The sequence below is a fragment of the Selaginella moellendorffii genome, unplaced genomic scaffold (assembly GCF_000143415.4).
Source record: "Selaginella moellendorffii unplaced genomic scaffold, v1.0 SELMOscaffold_10, whole genome shotgun sequence".
In the NCBI taxonomy this organism is placed as follows: Eukaryota; Viridiplantae; Streptophyta; class Lycopodiopsida; order Selaginellales; family Selaginellaceae; genus Selaginella; species Selaginella moellendorffii.
Genome location: NW_003314271.1, coordinates 2,911,815 through 2,931,719, shown reverse-complemented (window position 1 = coordinate 2,931,719; position 19,905 = coordinate 2,911,815). Strand labels below are relative to the sequence as shown.

The 19,905-nt window shown below is 45.8% G+C and overlaps 3 protein-coding genes and 3 non-coding genes across 6 annotated transcripts in view; 5 read left to right on the top strand and 1 right to left on the bottom strand.

The window, feature by feature from the left end:
* Positions 1 to 11,888, bottom strand: part of LOC112345744 — a 46,011-nt gene extending 34,123 nt beyond the window's left edge. Inside the window, exon 1 of the mRNA XM_024673044.1 lies at positions 11,550 to 11,888. Within this exon, the coding sequence (XP_024528812.1) occupies positions 11,550 to 11,888 (339 nt within the window). The remainder of the gene's footprint in view (positions 1 to 11,549) is intronic.
* Positions 11,889 to 12,613: 725 nt separating this feature from the next.
* On the top strand, positions 12,614 to 12,695 carry TRNAS-CGA. The gene has a single exon. It is a non-coding gene; the product is annotated as a tRNA-Ser (tRNA).
* Positions 12,696 to 14,286: 1,591 nt separating this feature from the next.
* TRNAS-CGA lies at positions 14,287 to 14,368 on the top strand. The gene has a single exon. It is a non-coding gene; the product is annotated as a tRNA-Ser (tRNA).
* Positions 14,369 to 15,280: 912 nt separating this feature from the next.
* TRNAD-GUC lies at positions 15,281 to 15,352 on the top strand. Its single transcript has one exon. It is a non-coding gene; the product is annotated as a tRNA-Asp (tRNA).
* Positions 15,353 to 15,400: 48 nt separating this feature from the next.
* On the top strand, positions 15,401 to 17,268 carry LOC112345750. Its single transcript, XM_024673073.1, has 10 exons — positions 15,401 to 15,431; positions 15,481 to 15,633; positions 15,688 to 15,752; positions 15,809 to 15,942; positions 15,999 to 16,066; positions 16,139 to 16,346; positions 16,409 to 16,501; positions 16,566 to 16,688; positions 16,744 to 16,838; positions 16,891 to 17,268. The coding sequence occupies exons 3-10, from the start codon at positions 15,749 to 15,751 to the stop codon at positions 17,249 to 17,251; spliced, it is 1,086 nt and encodes a 361-aa protein (XP_024528841.1). The 5' UTR covers positions 15,401 to 15,431; positions 15,481 to 15,633; positions 15,688 to 15,748; the 3' UTR covers positions 17,252 to 17,268.
* LOC9631576 (cell division control protein 48 homolog C) lies at positions 17,265 to 19,895 on the top strand. The gene is made up of 8 exons (XM_024673064.1): positions 17,265 to 17,936; positions 17,999 to 18,543; positions 18,604 to 18,756; positions 18,815 to 18,931; positions 18,977 to 19,081; positions 19,132 to 19,262; positions 19,337 to 19,538; positions 19,605 to 19,895. Exons 1-8 carry the CDS (start codon positions 17,297 to 17,299, stop codon positions 19,767 to 19,769), a joined length of 2,058 nt encoding a protein of 685 aa, XP_024528832.1. The 5' UTR covers positions 17,265 to 17,296; the 3' UTR covers positions 19,770 to 19,895.
* The last annotated feature ends 10 nt before the right edge of the window (positions 19,896 to 19,905 follow it).

The window sequence follows — 19,905 nt, the reverse complement described above, 5'->3', positions numbered from 1 at the left end:
CACTCGCAAGGATGTTCCCTTCTCTTGGTCTGCTGCTACCCAGCAGGCCTTCGACACACTCAAGGCGGCCTTCAGTTCTGCTCCTGTCTTGATCCATGCTGATTCCTCACAACCTTTCTTCATCGAGGCTGACGCCTCCGACTTTGCCATTGGTGCTGTGCTGTCTCAACTCGGAGCGGATCACGAACTTCATCCGGTCGCTTTCCATTCTTGGAAATTCTAGCCTGCGGAGATCAATTACGAAATCCACGACAAGGAGCTCCTTGCCATCGTGGATTCCTTTGGAGAGTGGCACCGTTTCTTGGAGGGGGCGAGCCATCAAACAACAGTCTGGACGGATCACAAAAATCTCGAGTACTTTGCCACTTCCCGAGTTTTAAGCCGTCGTCAAGCAAGGTGGGCACAATTCCTGAGTCGGTTTGACTTTGTTATCAAGTACAGACCTGGAAAGTTTCAAGGCCTTCCTGATGCTCTTTCAAGGCGCTCCTATCTCAGTCTCAGGCCTGGTAATCCTGCCTTCAATCAAAAGGATCAAGTTATCCTCGGTCCTGATCGGCTTCAAGTTATGGCAATTTCCCTAGCCCCTCAGGACTCCTCCTTGATGGATGCAATCAGAAACGATCTTCAATCCGATGATCTTGCTAGCGATATTTTCCCCCATCTTCAGGCTGGACACCCAGTGACTCCCGACTGCCGGCGATTTGACGAGTTCAAGTTCTTAGATGGCTTATTGTACCATGGGGAGCAGCTTTACGTTCCTGAAGGTGATGCTCGAAGGTTGGTCCTGATGGCGTGCCACGATAGCCTGACTGCTGGTCACTTCGGCATTGCGAAAACCTATGAGCTAGTTGCATGGGACTTTTGGTGGCCTCACATGGACGACTACATCAAAGCTTTTGTTACCTCCTGTGACACTTGTGCCCGGAATAAGGTACCTCGCCACCTTCCTTCAAGTTTGCTTCGTTCCCTTCCGGTCCCTTCAGGTCCTTGGGAATCCATCTCCATGGATTTCTTGAGTGATCTTCCGAGTTCTGGAGGCTTCAACAGCATTTTAGTCGTGGTGGATCGCTTCACAAAGATGGCGCACTTCTTGCCATGTACCAAGGAGTTTTCGGGCGAGGACATGGCAAAACTGGTATTCAGGGAAATTTTCCGACTTCATGGAATTCCTACAGATGTGGTTTCGGATCGGGGGCCTCAGTTCATCTCTCATTTCTGGCAACAGTTTTTGCAGCTGCTTGGAGTGAAGGCCAACCTCTCTTCGGCATATCATCCTCAAACTGATGGGCAGTCCGAGCGAACGATTCAGACGTTGGAACAATTCTTGAGGTGCTTCATCAACTATCATCAGGATAACTGGTTCGATATCCTTCCTCTTGCTGAGTTCTCCTATAACAACTCTGTTCACTCCTCTCTTCGAGTTTCCCCCTTCTTTGCGAACTCTGGCCGAAATCCCCGATTCAATCTCTCACTTCCTTCTCCATCTGAATCCTCTCATTCAAATCCCCGCTTTGAGGCATTTATCTCCAACCTCCAGGAAATCCACAACTCCATCTCCTTCCACCTCCATCGTGCTCAGGAATCTCACACAACATTTGCCAATGTCCATCGTCAGGATTGTCCCCCTTACAATATCGGGGATAAAGTCTGGCTCCTCAGGCGAAATATCTCCACCTCCAGGCCCTGTCCAAAACTCGATTTCAAACGCCTTGGTCCTTTCCCTATCACTGCCATCATTAATCCTATCACTTATCGCCTTGCACTTCCCTCCTCATATCAAATTCACCCCGTTTTTCACTCCTCTCTCCTTGAGCCTTATATTCCCAGTCCTATTCCAAATCGGGTCATTCCTCCACCTCCACCAGTGCAGCTCGAGGATGGGTCTGAGTACGAGGTTCAGGACATCCTTGATTCCAAGATTTCACGGTCTAAACTCTACTATCTGGTGGACTGGAAGGGTTACGGACCTAAGGAACGCACTTGGGAACTTGTAGACAACCTGCTTCATTCTCCTGACCTTGTTCAGGACTTCCACCGCCGCTATCCTTCTCGTCCCAGTCCTCATTCTTTTTCTCCATCTCCCATCCCTCGCCGCTCATCTCATCCTCCTCTTCGTTCTCGTTCACATCCTCGTTCCACTCGTTCTTGAGGAGGGGGTGCTGTCAGGAATCCCCCAATTCTTGCCACATTCCTGACTCTCGCCAGATTCCTGACCTGCAGACCACATTCCTGACTCTCGAGACACTTCCCTATTCCTGACTCTCGAGACACTTTCCTATTCCTAACTCTCGAGACACTTCCCGATTCCTGAGTTTCGAGCCACATTCCTGATGATGATGTGGTGCCTCCTCAACCTCAGCTATATTTAGGCCGTCCTCGATCCAAGAGTGGTGGAGCTTCATCAACCTATAGTATATATAGGTTAGCCTTGTTCCATTTCTCCACAATCTGAATCAACGCCAGTCTAAGGCCTTTTCTTTGTTTCCACTAGCTTTTCTCTTTGTCTTTTTGCATTTTCCAATCTTGATCTTGTCAAGGGTCTTGACACCTATATTTCTTTTTCACAAATAACACTAGTGCCCCATATGGTGACTTGCTCAATTTAACATACCCTTTTTGCACAACTCCTCAAGTTGGTGTTTGAGCTCCTCAAGTTTCTTTTCATTCAACTGATAAGGGGGACAAATCACTACTTTAGAACCTTCGACCAACTCGACCTTATATTCTATCGGTCATGCGAGGGGTAATCCGCCGGTATAGTATCTCAAAATTGGTTTAACACCCATTGGATCACCAAAAGTATTTTTTCTGTTCTTGTCTTTTTATCACTCTTCATTGAGAGTAAGCACAAAAATGTTGCCTTGGTTCTTTTAATGAGTTATCCTCTTATAGACACCAGATTTAAGTAGGAGTCTTTGGCCTTACTTTGCCTTATCTTTAGATCTTATGCCTCTACCCTGGATCGTTCTCCTCGAGCATTTACCAATACCACAAGGTTCCTACCTTGTCCATGCACAACTATCAAAAATTAATTGAACCAATCCATCCCGAAAATTACATCAAATCCCGTCATGTCTAACACGGTGAAATCCATATCTACTTTCCATGTCCCTACTTCAACTCTTGTTTGTCAAAGTACCTCATCGATGTTTTAGCTACCTTGAACAAACTCTATAGCCCTTTGTTCACTTAACCACTGCACCGTTAGTCAAGCTTGCCAGATTATGTCTACAGCCACAAAATTATCCTAAACACTTGTGTTATTAAGAATCTTAACAAAGCTATCTATAAGCTTCCCTTAGAGAGCTAGTAGATATCATGAATGACCCTTTACCAAAGTTGCTTGTGTAATGAGTAACTTTGAGCTAGGGAATGAATCACATACCTTAGTTTGGATTTAACTTAACTTAATGGCTATATTCACTCTAGCCTTCTTCGAGTAGGGATATTCTCTCGAAAACTGTCATGCTTCACCACATTTGAAGCATATGTTATTTCCCACGCTACTAGTGGACTTAACCTTTTTATCAGTGGGTTTGTCCCTTTTCACTTGACTCCCTCACATATTTATTCACTGTCACTAAATCTACCTTTCCGAAACCTTAAGGATTCATTTTTAGAAAAACTTATTTTGAATTTCCCTTTACCATATATCCCTCTTGGTTTGGCTCCTTTGCTAAATGTGGACCCTGACCCCATTGTGTTCCCCTTTTGCGGATAGCTACATTCAATTCTTCTTTGTAGTTGGTCAGGTTCTAATGCATCACCTTGTCTCGAGCCCAGATCTATAAACTTAATATGAAGGCATGTAACACATTCATGTCGCCCATGTCCGTGGCAAGGATCCTCTTCACTATGAACACATTCACATACTTTTGAATGGTTTCTATCTACTTCAGTCTACTCAACTCATCCCTTAAGTGCAAAGTAGCATTTGGAAGAATATAAATTGCATTGATCCTTACCTTCATCATTTCCCAAGTGGTTACTAGTCCCTTGTTAGCCTTTGTTGTTCTCCACCTGCCAAGTATGGTTTAGCACATGGGACCTTTTTCGAGCTTGGTAATTTTAACACTTAGAAGTAATTTTCTATATTGTAAAACCAATCCTCCACCACTTTATAGTCATTCACTCTCTTAAAAATTGGTGGGGGCTTTGGTTTGTACTTAGGAATTTCTTAAGGGACTGATTCCACTTTGGTTTATTCAATTTTTTTTATTTTGCCTCAATCCTTGCTAAAGGGTCCATGTCTTCTATGCTGCTAACATCTGTAGTCTTTTGTTTTTCCTTCTACTTCTCATCACACTTTAGTTTATATACAAGGGTTTCTAGCAGGGCATTGGTCTATGCCAATTGTCCTTCTAGAACATTTAATCGAGCCTTAGACAACCAAACCTCACCACTGAACTCAGGTTTAAACGTTTCCTTATTAAAGTCTTCCTCATGCAAGGATTCTTCATCCATAACTTGAGGCTCTAGCTCTGAAAGAGATTCCATTTCTACCTTGGTTCTATTATGCCCTGCCTTAACTATCTCTTAGCAATTTGCCTCTATCCTTCACTAAAACTGAGGGAAAAGCTTCGATACCAAATTATAAGCCATAAATTTTTTCTTTTCAATTTGCTAACTTACCTTGTTTATCCAACTATTACGGCCTTGGCCTTAGTTAAGTTCTCTCTCTAAGTTTCCCACCTATTGTACCAACTCTTACCTTGTCCTACTTGGTCTCAACAACTCACTACACAAGCAATAAAGCATTAACTATCCATTCACGGATTCCCAAATTCTCTCTCAATCTCCCTCCTTAGGTTAGACTTGATTTAAGGTTCAGCTACACTCCTCGCAAACACAAATAACCAAGCACACCAAGCGTCTAGGTTTTTAACATCCCTTGGTACAACAAAACTTGATCATAGGACCCTTTAAATCCTAAGCCTTGAGTGCAACACTTGCTTTGCGACACCGAGGGGAAATACTGTGACTTAATAGCCCAGTATAGGTATTCCTATTCCCCCACTTCCATCCCAAAGGGAAGGCTTAAGCCCTTAGGAAGGGTGAAGACTAATGAGCCACAAGGGACTCAAGTGGGGCACCACTCTACATGAGCCAAAAGCACTGCAGACAGTTTTCTTTCCAGGAGTGGAAGTTGCTCTTGAACACTTCCCTGGGTGGCCCCTCCAGCACCACCCGAGTCCATACTCACTCCCATCCAAGGCCTCTAAGCTTAAGTCTCAACCTTAAGTCAGTTTAAAAGCCCCATTGGAGAGTTCCTTCGAGACTAGTTTCTGTACTTCACTATCCCTGCTATACTTTCAGAACCCCCTCAGTTTATGAGGTTTATGAGGTTTGGCATGACATCTAACAAGCTGATCCTCCAGAATTATACATGTACAATAAGAGAAATGCTTTATATAAAGAAATCAGGAACAATTGGCACCATCTATAAATACACTAATGCCTCCTAATATTCTTTAAGATCCCAACTTATTCAGAAGAGAACCTTGATGGTCTTCCATTATTCCAAGAGGAGGGGATAATATATAGTTCAAGTGTACAGCTACAATGCTATATACTAATATTAATATAGTGGGATTTCAATAATTGTCAGATTTGTTTCAATCTAAACCACTTGTTTCTGTATATAAATTAAGGTTTTTAGGCTAATTAATATACACATTTCTATATTCCATTTCTATATTCTATGCACTCACACCATCTTTATAATTATAATGTTAGTATGTCAGCATTTAAGAAATACATTTAATAAGTTATATTATATTTGAGTCTTATATAAAGCAAATAACAAATTTTATTTATCGTAGTATATATAATTTTACTTATGTCTTTGCATTTTACCAATTATTAATCCTATATGTATATTATATTATATTTGAGTCTTCTAAAGAAAAAATAAATTTTACTTTGTGAGTGCATGGAATATGGAAAAGGAATATAGAAATGTGTATATCAATTAACCCAAAAACCCTAGCTCATATACAGAAGCGAGTGGTCTAGATTGAAATCAATCTGACAGGTACCAAAATCCCACTATACTAATATTAGTATACGGCATCGTAGCCGTACACTTGGCCCTCACATCATCCCCTCCTCTCAGAATAATGGAAAACCATCAGGGTTCTCTTGTAGACAGGCCGGGATCTGGAGGAACATCAGGAGGAGGCATCGGCGGATCTGTAGATGGTATTAACCGCTCATGATCCCTTTGTATGAAGCATTTCAACTGCTGCACATGCACAATCTCTAGAGGATCGGCCTGCTGGACGTCATGCCGAACCTCATAAACTTGTGGTCCAACTTGCCGCAACACCCGATATGGTTCTTTCCACTGTGCAAGGAGCCCCTTAGATAAACCACGTACCATAAGATAGGGAAAACTGACTAACACCTAATCATCCACTTTGTACTCCACAGGTGGACGATGATGAGAGTTGTAGCGCCGTTGTTGTCCCACTTGTATGCGGCCTAAGTGTTCGGCAGACTCCACTTGGACAAATGGAAGAATGCTTGTCAAATATTGATCTCATGACCTAGCATCTGCAGCTCGTGGCAATCGCGAAGGTAAACCCAGCTCCGTTGGTAATATTGGATCATGACCATATAGGAGTTTATATGGTGAAGCACCAATAGAACTCTGATCGTAGAACTCTGGTGAAGCACCTCAGTGACATATGCATACTGAAGGGACGGCAAATAACCATCCCAATCCTAATGCTGAAAGTTCACATACTTCACAATCATCCCCTTGAACGTATGAACGAGCCGTTGCATCAGACCGTCTGATTCTGGATGATATGCACTCGTGAAAGTGTGGCGAATCCCTAGCCGAGATGTCAAAACATGAAATGCCTCAGCCATAAATGTGGGACCATTATCTGAAAGAATTCGCTCTTGACAAGAATGTTGGAACACCACTTGATTGAGGAGGAAGCATCCAACAGCAGTTGCAGAGGCGCTAGCAAGAGCACCAACTTCCACCCAACGAGTCAAATAGTCAAAAGCAATAATAATATACTCATTGCCAGCAGTCGACTATGGAAAAGGTCCCATAAGATCAAATGCCACTAACTCAAACGGACGGGAAATTGCAATTGACTCTAACCGTCCTTCCGCAACACAAGGGGGAGTATTACAAGCTTGGCACCAAACGCAGCTACGCACATACCGGATAATATCACGTTGCATCTCCGGCCAATAGAAAGACCTATGTAGCTTCTCGATTACACGACGATGTCCCATATGCCCACCTAAAACAGGAGAATCATGGTAGGCATGGAGAAACTGCAGAATAAAGATAGAAGGCACCACCAGCCATAAATGATCATCAGGATCTGTCCCCACAAAATAAAGAAGGCCATTTTCAAGACGATATTGAGAATGTAAATGCCGGAAAGGCAAGTCATCAGCAAGTGATGCAGGATTCTCAAACCCATCTCGAAGCCTTCGAATCCATAGCTCAATCTTTTGAGCCTCGCAAACCTCATCAAGCGAAGGTAGATCTTGCTCTGCACCTTGTGGACACTGAACATCAAGTATAGCAACTGCCGACGGCACAGAATCCTCGTCTAGAAAATCCACAGATGCTGGAATGATAGGCTCGTCAGAAACATGAGAAGAGAGTGAAGAAGGAAGAGGATCTCGAGAAAGGGCATTAGCATCAGCCATAGAACTCCCTGGGCGATGAACAACATCAAAATCATATATCTGAAGCTTCAAAGCCCACTGAGCAGTATGACCAACTAGGTTCTTCCACTTTAATAACGAAATAATAGTAGCATGGTCACCTTCAAGTAACGTCCAAGAACCATGTAGATATGCATGAAGTTTCTCGAAACCCCAAACTGCTGCTAAACACTCCTTCTCTGTCGTGGAGTAGTTCACCTCCGTTGGTTGTAATGTACGGCTTATATATGCAATGGGATAGCGCTGACCAAGCACACTCGAGCTCTCTTGCATTAACACACCTCCAAGACCAATGTCAGAACCATCCACGCGCAAAATAAAAGGTCGAGTGTAGTCAGGATATGTCAAAACCGGAGGAGTTGTCAATAACTCTTTGAGATCCCCGAACGCCTGCTCACAATCCGGAGACCAAATGAAAGATGACGTTAATGACTTTAGCAACGCTCGCAATGGTGTAGTGCAATCAAAAAGATGATCCACAAAACGCCGGAGATACTGCACCTTGCCCAAGAAGCGCTGCACATCATTCACACACTTCGGAGTAGGGAACTTTAGAACGGCCACAAGTTTATTAGGATCAACTTGCAAACAATCACGAGAAATACGGTACCCAAGATAAGTTGTGTCCTTGGATCCAAACACACACTTTGGCCGCTTTAGCTTTAAACCAACATCGCGTAGCCGATTCAACACTTTACAAACATCATGAACATGCTCCTCCCACGTCCCCTCCGAATGGATCAAGACATCATCAATGAAGTCAGCAGTCACCTCCGGCATATCGCAAAGAACCTCGTCCATCATTCGTTGAAAAGTTGCTGGAGCATTATTCAAACCAAATGGCATCACCAAGAACTCGTACAAACCAAATGGTGTACAAAAAGCAATCTTAGGAATATTTTCTTCGGCCATCGGTACTTGCCAGTACCCAGAAGCAAGATCTAGCTTGGTGAACCAACGACTTCGCCCCAGACGATCCAAGAGATTAGCAGTGTGAGGAAGAGGGTAAACATCCGGAATCATTACGTCATTTAACAGATGATAGTCAACGCAGAAACGAATACTCCCATCAGGCTTCGTCACAAGATGAGGTTCACATGCCCAAGGATTCCACGACTTCCGAATAACACCCTTCTCCAACATCTCCTTGACATTTGCACGTAAAATCTTGATCTCCTTTGGTGACCGACAACGAACAGGAACCTTGATTGGACAAGCATCCCCAGTTGGAATCGGATGACATGTGGCAATCTTGGCTCCAGATGATAGGTCAAAGTCAAAGAGATCAGAATACTCCTTCATGAGCCGATCAACTACTGCAACACAAAAATCGTCGGAGGGATCAGAAAAAGGAAGAGTAGAACAAGATGGAAACACAGTAGGAAATAGTGGGGGAACAAAAGTAATGGAAGCAGAGGTAGAAGTAGAGGGATGAAGAGGTATGGAAGTGAAAGGAATAAATAAAACATAAAGAAGTATGAGACAAGGGGGAGAAGCCTCAAAGTCACACTTGGCATGATTGCGCTGCAACCAATCCATACCAAGAATGAGGTCAAAAGCTTGACTCGGCACCACCCGCAACGATTGCAACTCAAGCTCAAGATCGCCCAGACGCATAACCAAGTCTGCCTCATCTCGTACACATGCATGAGTATAGCCGTTGCCATAAAGAATGAAAATTGGTTCCGCCGCATGACGCAACTGTAGACAACAACGTGTGGCAACAGGTCGAGCAATAGAAGATAAACTCGAACCTGTATCAACCAACACGGAGAGAATAATAAGAGACCTCTTGTTATAAAGACAAAAGTAAACATTGGATGAACTGGTGCCGAGTGAACCCCTTGATGATACTCCCGAAAGAAAGATGAAAGGGTCACTAACTTATTCGTGCAAGGTCCCTCCGTTACTCACACGACTCCTCGTTTCCCAGATGCATCTCGGTGTCCAAATCTTCCACTGCAGTAGCACCAATGGGACGTTACTGATGCCAAGGTCTCCACCCAGGAAATGGAGGTTGCCAATCCGGAAAAGGCCGACAACGCCGATAAGTATGACCAACTTCATCACATACCCAGTAGTGAACATCACGGCCATGACCACGTCCTCGCCCTTGGCCTTGGACTCGAGCAGCAACATCATCAACCTCCATTGGAACAGGATTATGACCCACAGGAAGTGGAAATGAAGGACGTGCAGCGAGAAGTGGAAGAAGCGACGTCTCATAACATTGTGCCAAGCGAAGAGCATCATCAAGGGTGGCGGGAGCAAGTGTATGCACAAGTTCGACAAGATCTTGACGAAGTGTTAGCCACAACATTCCTAGCTTGATCCGCTCTAACATATTTGTCTCCGCACGAAGCAAAAGACTTCGAAAATGAACACCAAATTGCATCACCGACTCAGATGGCACTTGGCAAAGACGATGCAATTGTTGGAAGGCATCGTCACAGTCGTCGGTATGTCCGAAGGCACGTTTGAAGACATCCGGGAGAACACTCCAATCCCCACGAGTGGCTGCACTCAAACCATTATACCACTGCAACGCCGTCCCTTGAAGACACGTGGGAAACTCATGCAAACGTCGAGCATCATCCCAAGAATGATATGTGGCAATCATCGTGAAGTGATCGAACCAATGGTACACATCATCCCCAAGATTCCCGCAAAAGAACTCTAGCCGAACGTGAAGATTGGCACCAAGAGTAGGAGGAGTTGTACCATGTGCCGTGAACGCCACCATCAACTGAGTTTGGTTGTTCAATTGCAAGCGCATAGCATCAAGCAATTGTACCAATTGCTGCTCCAGAGTCAAAGGAGGAAATTGCTTATCTGCCATGAAGACAAACGAAGAAAGAGCAAAAGAAGATAAATGACAAAAAGCTGGAAGGAAATGGTAGATCTAGACAATGCAAAAAGCTAGATCTAAACCAAAATCTTGAAAGAAAAGAACAAAAGAAAAGAAATGGAAAAAACTAGATCTAGACAATGCAAAAGCTAAATCCAAACCAAAATCCGAAATCCAAGCACTCCCTAGGGACAATCAAAAGTGCCTTTCACCTCCACCAATGTGAGTGCATGGAATATGGAAAGGGAATATAGAAATGTTCATATTAATTAGCCCAAAAACCCTAGCTTATATACAGGAGCAAATGGTTTGGATTGAAACCAATCTAACAGCTATCAAAATCCCACTACACTAATATTAATATCGTAGCTGTACACTTGGCCCTCACAACTTATTGTAACATATATAATTTTATATATCTCTTTGCATTTTAGCAATTATTAATCCCGTGTAAACATCAATCTTCACATGTAACATTTTAAACTAAAAGGATATAAAATATTGACCTTAAATGTTTTCATATGAAAAGTTCTTTTTAATTATAAAAGATGAAAAAAATTGCTATGCGTTGCATGTAGCAAAGCTTGGTTTGCTTAATGGTAATTTTATTATTACTTATTAATCTAATTGATCAAATAAAGTTTATAATTATAAGCATGTTTGTAATTTATAAACACAAGATTAATCTTATTGCATATCAACCATTAGATGATAGAATAGAAAAGAATATACTAGAAAGGGTTTAGGAAAGTTTATAAATTATAAACATGTTTATAAATTATAAATACCAGATTAATCTAAATGAATACCAACCGTTAGATGGTAAAATATCCTAAAATATCCAAGCATATTCTAGGTATATTCACTACCATCCCTTATAAGTTTGCTTAAGCAAACCAAAAATAATAAATCTTGCCAAAATGGTATAATTTGGCTTAGCAAGTTACATTTCCTCGTATCAAGCAAGAAAAGGAAGATGAAGAATCTCTCAAAATCTCACCCTTCGAAACCTGTTCTTGAGCCAACCGATTACACCACCACCCCTGGACAACGAACAAGACGAAGACTTTCGCCGCTGCTCCTCCCTGTGGCTGCCACTCCTGTTCATCACCGTCGACGACTTTGCACTGCTGCGATGGTGGTGGCCTTGGTGATCGTCGTCGCTGTCCGGAACCATGATCGTCTTCTTGGTGATCCCATCGCCCTTGCCGCCCCTGGTGTTGCTACTGCTAAATCTCTGCGCCGGCTCCACCGTGTTGTTGAGGCCCAGCGAGTCGGCCCAGCTCCGCCCCGACGATCCCTGCCTCCTGATCGACACCCCCCGGCTGAGAGAAGCCATTGATGGACGTCGATTGGTGGTGAGTGGTTCTTCTTACGATGTTGTTGCGGTCGTGATCTTGGCGGTGATGGTTGCGAATCCGATTAGAGTAAAGCTAGATTTATCACGAGAAAACAGAAGAACACAAAAGCCGATCACATTTCACGCTTTTTACGAAGAAACCAGGCTTGAGTTCTCTCCAAGAAGCCAGTTTAGATCACAAGAGAGGAAGTGGAGTCTAGGAGACAACACAGAAAACGAGAACACACTTCTATCACTGGAACGCATCCAACACAGACAGCTAAACGAACACTCCCACGGTACCTGACAGTGAAAGCAAATCCTGAGAGCGAATTTAAATCGGCCCCACGGTATTGACAATCGCTGCCATCGCCGCTGCCAGACTAGAAGACACGCGAGTGGAACTTCAGGCATAGAACCCTATTTTCTCGACCCAGAAAGCCGCCACCGCCACCGCGCTAGCTCGAATCCTCGCTTGTCGCTCGCCGCAAAGCAAGAGAGGCATTCTATAGATTGCCCCAAAGCAAGAGAGGCAAGTCTAGATTTAAGGGGCATTGTCCTCGCTGTTGCGCGTAAGTCCCGGTCTAAAGCGACTGGGCGTTGCGTTGCATGTGTTGCTCTCAAACACCAATGTCGATGGCGGGCTTGTCAGCGCGCGCCACGTGGAGCTATGCTGACTTGCTCAACTGGGGAAGGCGAGCACATTGAGGAAAGTGGGACGCAATGTGGATGTGCCGGAGTGGTTATCGGGCATGACTCGAAATCATGTGGGCTCTGCCCGCGCAGGTTCGAATCCTGCCATCCACGTATATCCTGCCATTCTTTTTTGCTCCAATTGTTGCTGTTTGATCTTCCATGTCCCTTGCTAGTGGCAATGGCCTGCAAGTTTGGTTTCGTTCTTCCTGGTTTCTTTCGCGTTCTACAGCGTGGAGTCTAATCAAAGCAAAGATCGTAAGTGTTTACGTGGGCGATTCATGAAGAGAAGCGGGAAATCTTCGCGATCGTCTTGCCTGCACCACCGTCGCGAAGTCCTCGGCATTTCTTCCTGCCTTGAGAGTGGTCTACGATTTTGATGTCTTCCTTTTCAGATTCTAATGTTTAGACGCTTTTCTCGAAGAGATTCTTCCTTTGAACCAGCCAAGAACACGCGACTTCTAGCCTCCAGCAACTCGCAATGCATCCTGCGTGCTCCATGGCCAAAGCATGGCTGGATCCCCACCATTCGTGATATCCGAGAGTCGCCCCCGCGGCTTGATTGATCCTGGATTTTTTGTGGAACATCCCTTTCTCTGTAAACGTCCAGATCTTTGGCGGAAGATCCGAACATCCCTGCCTTCGACACGGGCCCCTCTCTTGAGCGTCGCCGAATTCCAACAAGAAATTGTGTCAACAGCGACGAGATTCTAACCCCGCGAGAAACGATTGAGTTTCTATCGGAGGATCTACCGCTTGATCAAGCGTTTGACCAGATCGTTCCCTCAAGCCCGCCAAACTACGGCCACGTCACCTATCACAATGTCTGTTGCCACGTCAAATCTTGCAAGGCCGGAGTGGTTATCGGGCAATCATGCGAGCTTTGCTCGCGCAGGTTCGAATCCTGCCATTCACGGAAGCTGTTTTGTTGACCTTGTTTTTCCTGGCATGTGAGGCTTTTGTTTGGCATGCCAGGCTTTTGTCGACCAAATGCTGGAGAATCTTCCAACCATCCACGAACACACATTTGTATTTACATGGATTTGATTTTACTCTCTGATAGCAACATGGTACTTGTGAAGATCACTCCAAGAGCTCCACAAGCGAAAAGATCTCTGATCTAAGTTCTAGAGGCCTTTCTCATCCTCCCCTTGATCCAGCCAAGAACACCGTGATGAGATCTCTGGTGGAGATCGGTGGCGCCACCATCGAAGTCCCCTGGCGATCCCAACGCCGCCGATGCTCCTCCGGCCCCATGAGATCCTCCTCCAGTGCCGGACGAGCTGTGGTTGAGAGTGGAGGGATGAGACGAGGTCTCGTGATAGATGATCTCGCCGCCTTGTGCCCCGGATCCCAGCCCCCGAGACGTCTGGAACATCCCTTCCTCCGTGAATGCCCAGTTCTCGGCCCAGCTCAACCCCGACGATCCTTGCCTCCGGAAAGACACCCCTCGCTTGAGCGTCGCCATGGAAGACCCAAAGCAAAATAGCCACGAGAATCCTAATACAATGTAGATATTGATGAGATCGAACTAAGATCAAGCTAGGGAGAGAGACCGGAAAACCATGAGTACAATGAAACAATGATCTTGTCTTCTTTTATACCAAAACCATGTATTGACGGTCAATGAAAGTATATTCGATATGTTCGTAAAGTTAACCTAGTGGGAGTAAAATGTGTTTGTGCATGAAGTTGACTGCAAGTTGTGGATGTGCCGGAGTGGTTATCGGGCATGACTCGAAATCATGTGGGCTTTGCCCGCGCAGGTTCGAATCCTGCCATCCACGATTTTCATTTTTTCTGCTTTGTATTTCTCCGATCTGCTAAATTTTTTCATCTTTTTGATTCTAACGTTCCCTCAATGTGTTCTACGATTTAGATGCCTTTCTCGAATAAATTCTTCCCTTGAGCCAGCCAAGAATGCTCCGGGATCGCGATTTCTGGCCTCCAGCGCCATCGCAATCCACCATCGCGTCCGCGCTGCGAAATTGGAGATGCTTCATCGATCCTCCCCCGTGGCCAGTGCTAGCGCTGCGACCAAGCGTGGCAGGATGCTCACGATTTGTGATCATCTGATCGCCCCTCGCAATTGCAGCTTTGGATTGATTGTGGAACATCCCCTCCTCTGTAAACGTCCAGTTCTCCGCCCAGCTCAATCCCGAAGATCCCTGCCTCCGAAACGAGACGCCTCTCTTGAGTGTCGCCATGGGGAAACAAATCCAGCAAAAATTTCTGTCAAGAACGATGAGATTTCTGCAGGAATCGCTAGACAACCGCAAGACCAGATGGAGTTTCTGACGGAGGAAGCGAAGAACCCTACCGAAGAAAGCAATGGATCGCGCTCTCGTATTTGTTATAGCAGCCTACGTGGCACTATAACAGGCATGGCACGATAGATGAATATAGAGTGATTTAATCACGTTTGTTTCCATCGTCCAATTCAATGAACGTTTGTTGTTGAGGGTCATCGATGTCGAGCACCATGCTAGAGATTTTCTTTTATATTTTTGTTGTATGGAACTGGTAGTTGATAGTGTGGTGGTTCCTGTGACTAGATTTAAAGTCATTTCAAGCCCGCCAAACTCATGATTGGTAGGAGCATATTCTTGATTTTTCTGCTGATTTTAATGGTTATGTGTTAATCTAAATTAAGCTCCAAAAATCATTAAACTAGGTAATAATTAAATTTATAATGTGATGTCGTTGTAGTATAGTGGTGAGTATTTCCGCCTGTCACGCGGACGACCCGGGTTCGATCCCCGGCAACGGCGCAAATCTTTTTTCCTTTAGTGGCTGAGTGAACGGTGAGAACACACGCACGCAGCCTTTGCCCGCCCTGGCCGAGACTCAGTAAGTTTATTACGATATTTAGGGTTTAAATGATTGAGAGCCTACTCAGAGCGCGCCCAGAGAAATTCGGGTCGATTGTGGACAATGCGGCTGATTTCCGATTCCAGGTACAATTTTCCGAGGTTGCCGAGGACGAGATCGGCACTCCCTGCCTTGTTCGCCATGGATTCCGTGCTGGATCCGAGTATTTCTATCCAGCCAGGTATAAGTTCTTGTTTTCTTATTGTGAGATCTTGTTTAACTGGATGTTTTGCAGTGCTATAAAATTCTGTGGAGTGATAGCAGCATTGCTAAAACTCGGACGCGTCAGGGAGACTATGGGTTCGCCATACTCTTTCTTGTTAGCGGTTGAAACTTTTTTTGTTGAGTTTCCACAGGACCTGGGATTTCCTGTTCTAGTGCTCTCCAGTTTTATCCTTTAAATGAAGGAGGACTTTTGGAGCATTATGATGCGAGCAATCTGGATGGCCAAAGGATCACTGTTGCTCATGAACTTCGAAAGCTTTTCCTGGTATTCGTTTCTTTGGATTTTTCTACATCCTTCTCATATAAATGTGTTGTTGACAGGTCTCGGACAATCGAGCTTTCAATCGGCTGTATGATTTTGTTGGCCACCGCTGGCTGAACGAGACAATGTGAGCGTTTTCAAGCAGCAGCATGACAAAAGAAAAAAAAACACACACAATCAACTTTCGGATACACTGCAGGTGGCACGCAAATCTTCCCAGCGCAAGGCTTCGCCATCACCTCGCAGGAAAGTTCTCGTCGTCCAGTGGCATGAACATTACTTGCAGACCGGTTGGATTCGAAGAGCGCGCTGCTGTTCCTCCGAAACGGAGTGGTCTAACTCTGCCAGGAAACACTCCCTCGCAGGGACTGCAAGTAGGGAACGCTTACATCGCAGATGGAAGCTTGGTAACTATTCATCCATTCTCTTCTTTCCGATCGGAAAACTCTTCTAAGAAATGACTTGCCAGGTGAACGAGCCCATGGATTTCTCCGAGAAGAACTGCATCAGCCTTCTCGATCTCCAAAACCTCTTGATCAAAGTCACCCGACCGGACATCGACGTAAGTTTGCGTTTGTAAAATCAGTTTATATATCGCTCACGCTTTGGCTGCTGTATGGATGAAGTTAGATAATTCTCCTCTCGATCTGGACGAGGAAACATTAAAGCTGCTAATGGAAGCAATGTCTCAGTGTCCAGCCGAGTCCTCCAATCCTCAGTACTATCACTACCCGGACGATTTTTGCAAGGTGAAGAACCATCTTATCTAGTTTGATCGTCTCATCGTAAAAGATTTCCTTGCAGCTGTTCTTGCCGGGGCTATGCCGGGTGCGCAACAAAGGAGCTCTGCGCATATACAACAAAGTTGGCCAGGCATTTGGCTTCACAACCGAGAACGCGTAAGCAGCTCTTGCGATGGTTTTCCTAGTTCGTGCAATCCTTCTCTCGCAGCTATGTCGTCGACGTAGAAACCGGGAGGAGCTTCTTCCTGGCTGCAACGATCTATACAAACGCAAACGGGGTTGTCAACGATGATCGCTACGAGTATGGCATTGCAGAGACGGTGATGGCGGATCTCGCCGAGGAGATCGCTCGAGCAGTGTGGCAAATCCCGCCAGAGATCGTTAATCTCTCCGGTCCTCTGGATTGCACGCCATCAAGGCAGCAGCAGCGCGAAAAGATCGAGTCAAATGCTCGGCAAACGAACCAAGCGACAGAGAAACCGCGAGATCTTCCATGCAAGTTGGAAGATCCAGCGAAATTCTCGTCGCGCGCGGCGAAATCTTCGTATGTTTACTTTGTCGATGAGTAACGCTCAAATTTTCATCTTGGCGGGCCTAGGTTTAGGGTTTATGCGATGAGCATCGATAGGGGATTGCTCCTGCGCATCCGGGAGTACGCCAGCAACGGCGATCTCCATCTCGGCCTCTCCGACTCGCGCATCGCAGCGCTGGTGGAGCGCCTCCGCGTGGATCATGCCGAGTACCGCCGCAAGAGGTATGATCCCTTCTGCGTCTTCGTCATCCGCCATGTCAATCACATTCTCGCCGGCGCCGCCTCGCAGCAAGCTAGGAAGAGGAAGAGGGCTGAGCTTGTCGGCCACGGCAGTGATCTTCTCAATCGGGGATTGCGTGCTTCTTACAAGGGGAATAATGAGAAGGAGCTAGAGAATAGGAATGAGCGTGGCTTGGAAAAGAAAGGGGAAGAAGAAGCTATCGACAAAGGTGGTAGTGTGGCAGCAGCAGCAGCAGCAGTGACTCCCGAGAATGTGAAGTTTGAGAATTTTGGGGGACTCGAGGAGAGGGTGCTGGAGCCGATTTACCGCTGCATCTATCGTCTTCACAATCCGCATTCTTTTCCTCGACAGAAAAGTGTGAGCGGAATTCTCTTGCACGGTCCGCCGGGATGTGGGAAAACTTTACTGGCTTACGCGATCGCAAACGAGGCAGAGGTTCCGATTCGCAAAGTAGCACCAGCCGAGCTTTCTTCCGGTGCAGGTAAGTTGTTTTCAAGTTATGCTCACTGTCTTAAGCGTTTCTTTGGTTTTTTTTTTCCGCAGCTATCAGGTCCATCTTCGCAGATGTGGCTACTCTTGCGAGATGCGTGTTGCTTCTGGACGAGATCGATGCGGTTGCTATGAAACGAGATGCTGCGAGGAAGGATGTGGATAGCCGTAGCTTGACGCAGTTGATGACTTGCATAGACGGGCTGAACCATTTGTGGGACGCGAGCAGGCAGTGTGCTGGACATGTTATCATAGTAGGGACGACAAACCGGCTGGAAGATATTGATCCAGCTCTCAGACGCTCTGGCAGGCTCACCATAGAGATCGCTCTCAATGCACCCGACGAGCAGGCCAGGAAACAGATACTTTCGGTGCTGACTCGCGACACACTTATAGAAGGCTCCCGGGACTTCACTGGAGTTGCAAAAAGAACCAGAGGCTTTGTTGCAGCGGATCTTTTCGAGCTGACACAACAGGCATCATTCATAGCGGAGCAGCGCAGGAATGCAAGCCTTCGTAGTGCGGACGAGAAGGAGCCGTGGTGGAAGTTTGTCAACACGGTGAAAGAGGAGCCGGCCACTGTGATGGAGGATTATGAGGTGAGAAGTTCCGGTTTACGTTCTTTTCCCCCAGCTTTTGATAGCTTTTGTCTCCAACAGGCTGCTGCATCTCAAGTTCAAGGTTCTATGACACGAGAAGGCTTTTCATCTCGTCCTAACATCAGCTGGGAAGACGTTGGAGGTCTCAACAAGGTTGTTGAAGAGCTCAAGAGCTGCATTTCGAGATGTATCACGCCTTCGGAAATGTGTAAGGTACGTATCAAGGTCCAGTTGTTTTTCGGAAGTAAACGATTTTCTTTCGTCCTTGAAGAAACTCGGAGTGCGCACCTCGGCTGGATTCTTACTGCACGGGCCTCCTGGCTGTGGCAAAACACTGATTGCAAAGGCAGCGGCAAGCTATGCCGAAGCAAACTTCATAAGTGTCAAGGTAAAGATGCCGTGCTAGCTCGAGAGTTAACATTGTCTGTTTCAGGGGCCTGAGCTATTACGCAAGTATCTTGGAGATAGCGAAGAACAAGTCCGTATACTCTTTAGGCGCGCTCGAGAGTGCAGTCCGTGTGTTATCTGCCTTGATGAGGTAGGTTTCCAGTTTCGTTTGTTCCAACGTTCAAGCAAACGTTTGTCCAGGTGGATTCTTTGTGTCCAAAACGAGGGACTGATGGAAACACCGCTGTGGATCGTGTTGTGAACCAATTTTTGGTGGAGATGGATGGTTTGCAAGAGTTGAATGGTGTGATTGTCATTGCTACTACGAACAGGTGACAAGCAGCTTCTCTACTCTATACCAATTAGAGTTTGTATCTAACCTTTTTTGCTTTATATGCTTTTCAAGGATTGAGGCAGTGGACGAGGCTTTCCTTCGTCCGGGACGCCTTGGCCACCACGTCCGAATTCCTCTTCCCGATGAAGAGGCTCGCGTGTCCATCCTGAAAGCTCTCACGCACAAGAGGCCTTTGGCAGCTGAAGTTGATCTGGCCAAGCTCGCAACATCAGCTCAGCTCGAAGGCTTGAGCGGGAGTCATCTCTCCGAGCTCGTGAGTTCCCTGGTTTTGCTTCTTGGATTTCAAGTTGATGGGAAACCTCTTGTCTGTTTCTTTCAGGTTGAGCAAGCTTGCATTGCGGCCGTGGACGAAGGCACGGCTGAAATCTGCCAGCATCACTTTGAGACGGCGCGCGAGAAATTGGGGAAGCGTTTAGCCAGAGTTCCAAGCGTCGATAATAATCGAAGGTGTTCCCACGGTTCTACAGTCGTGACGGCACCATGACCAATAGCGAGTCTCAAATTTTTTTTCGGCCACTAGGTACTGAAAAGATTTTTGTAACGCTGGCCGTGCATTGTCTCGTTGAATTTACATTTCTTTTGAGCGAGCCGATCGCTGCTAAACTACCAATCGGTCCTGC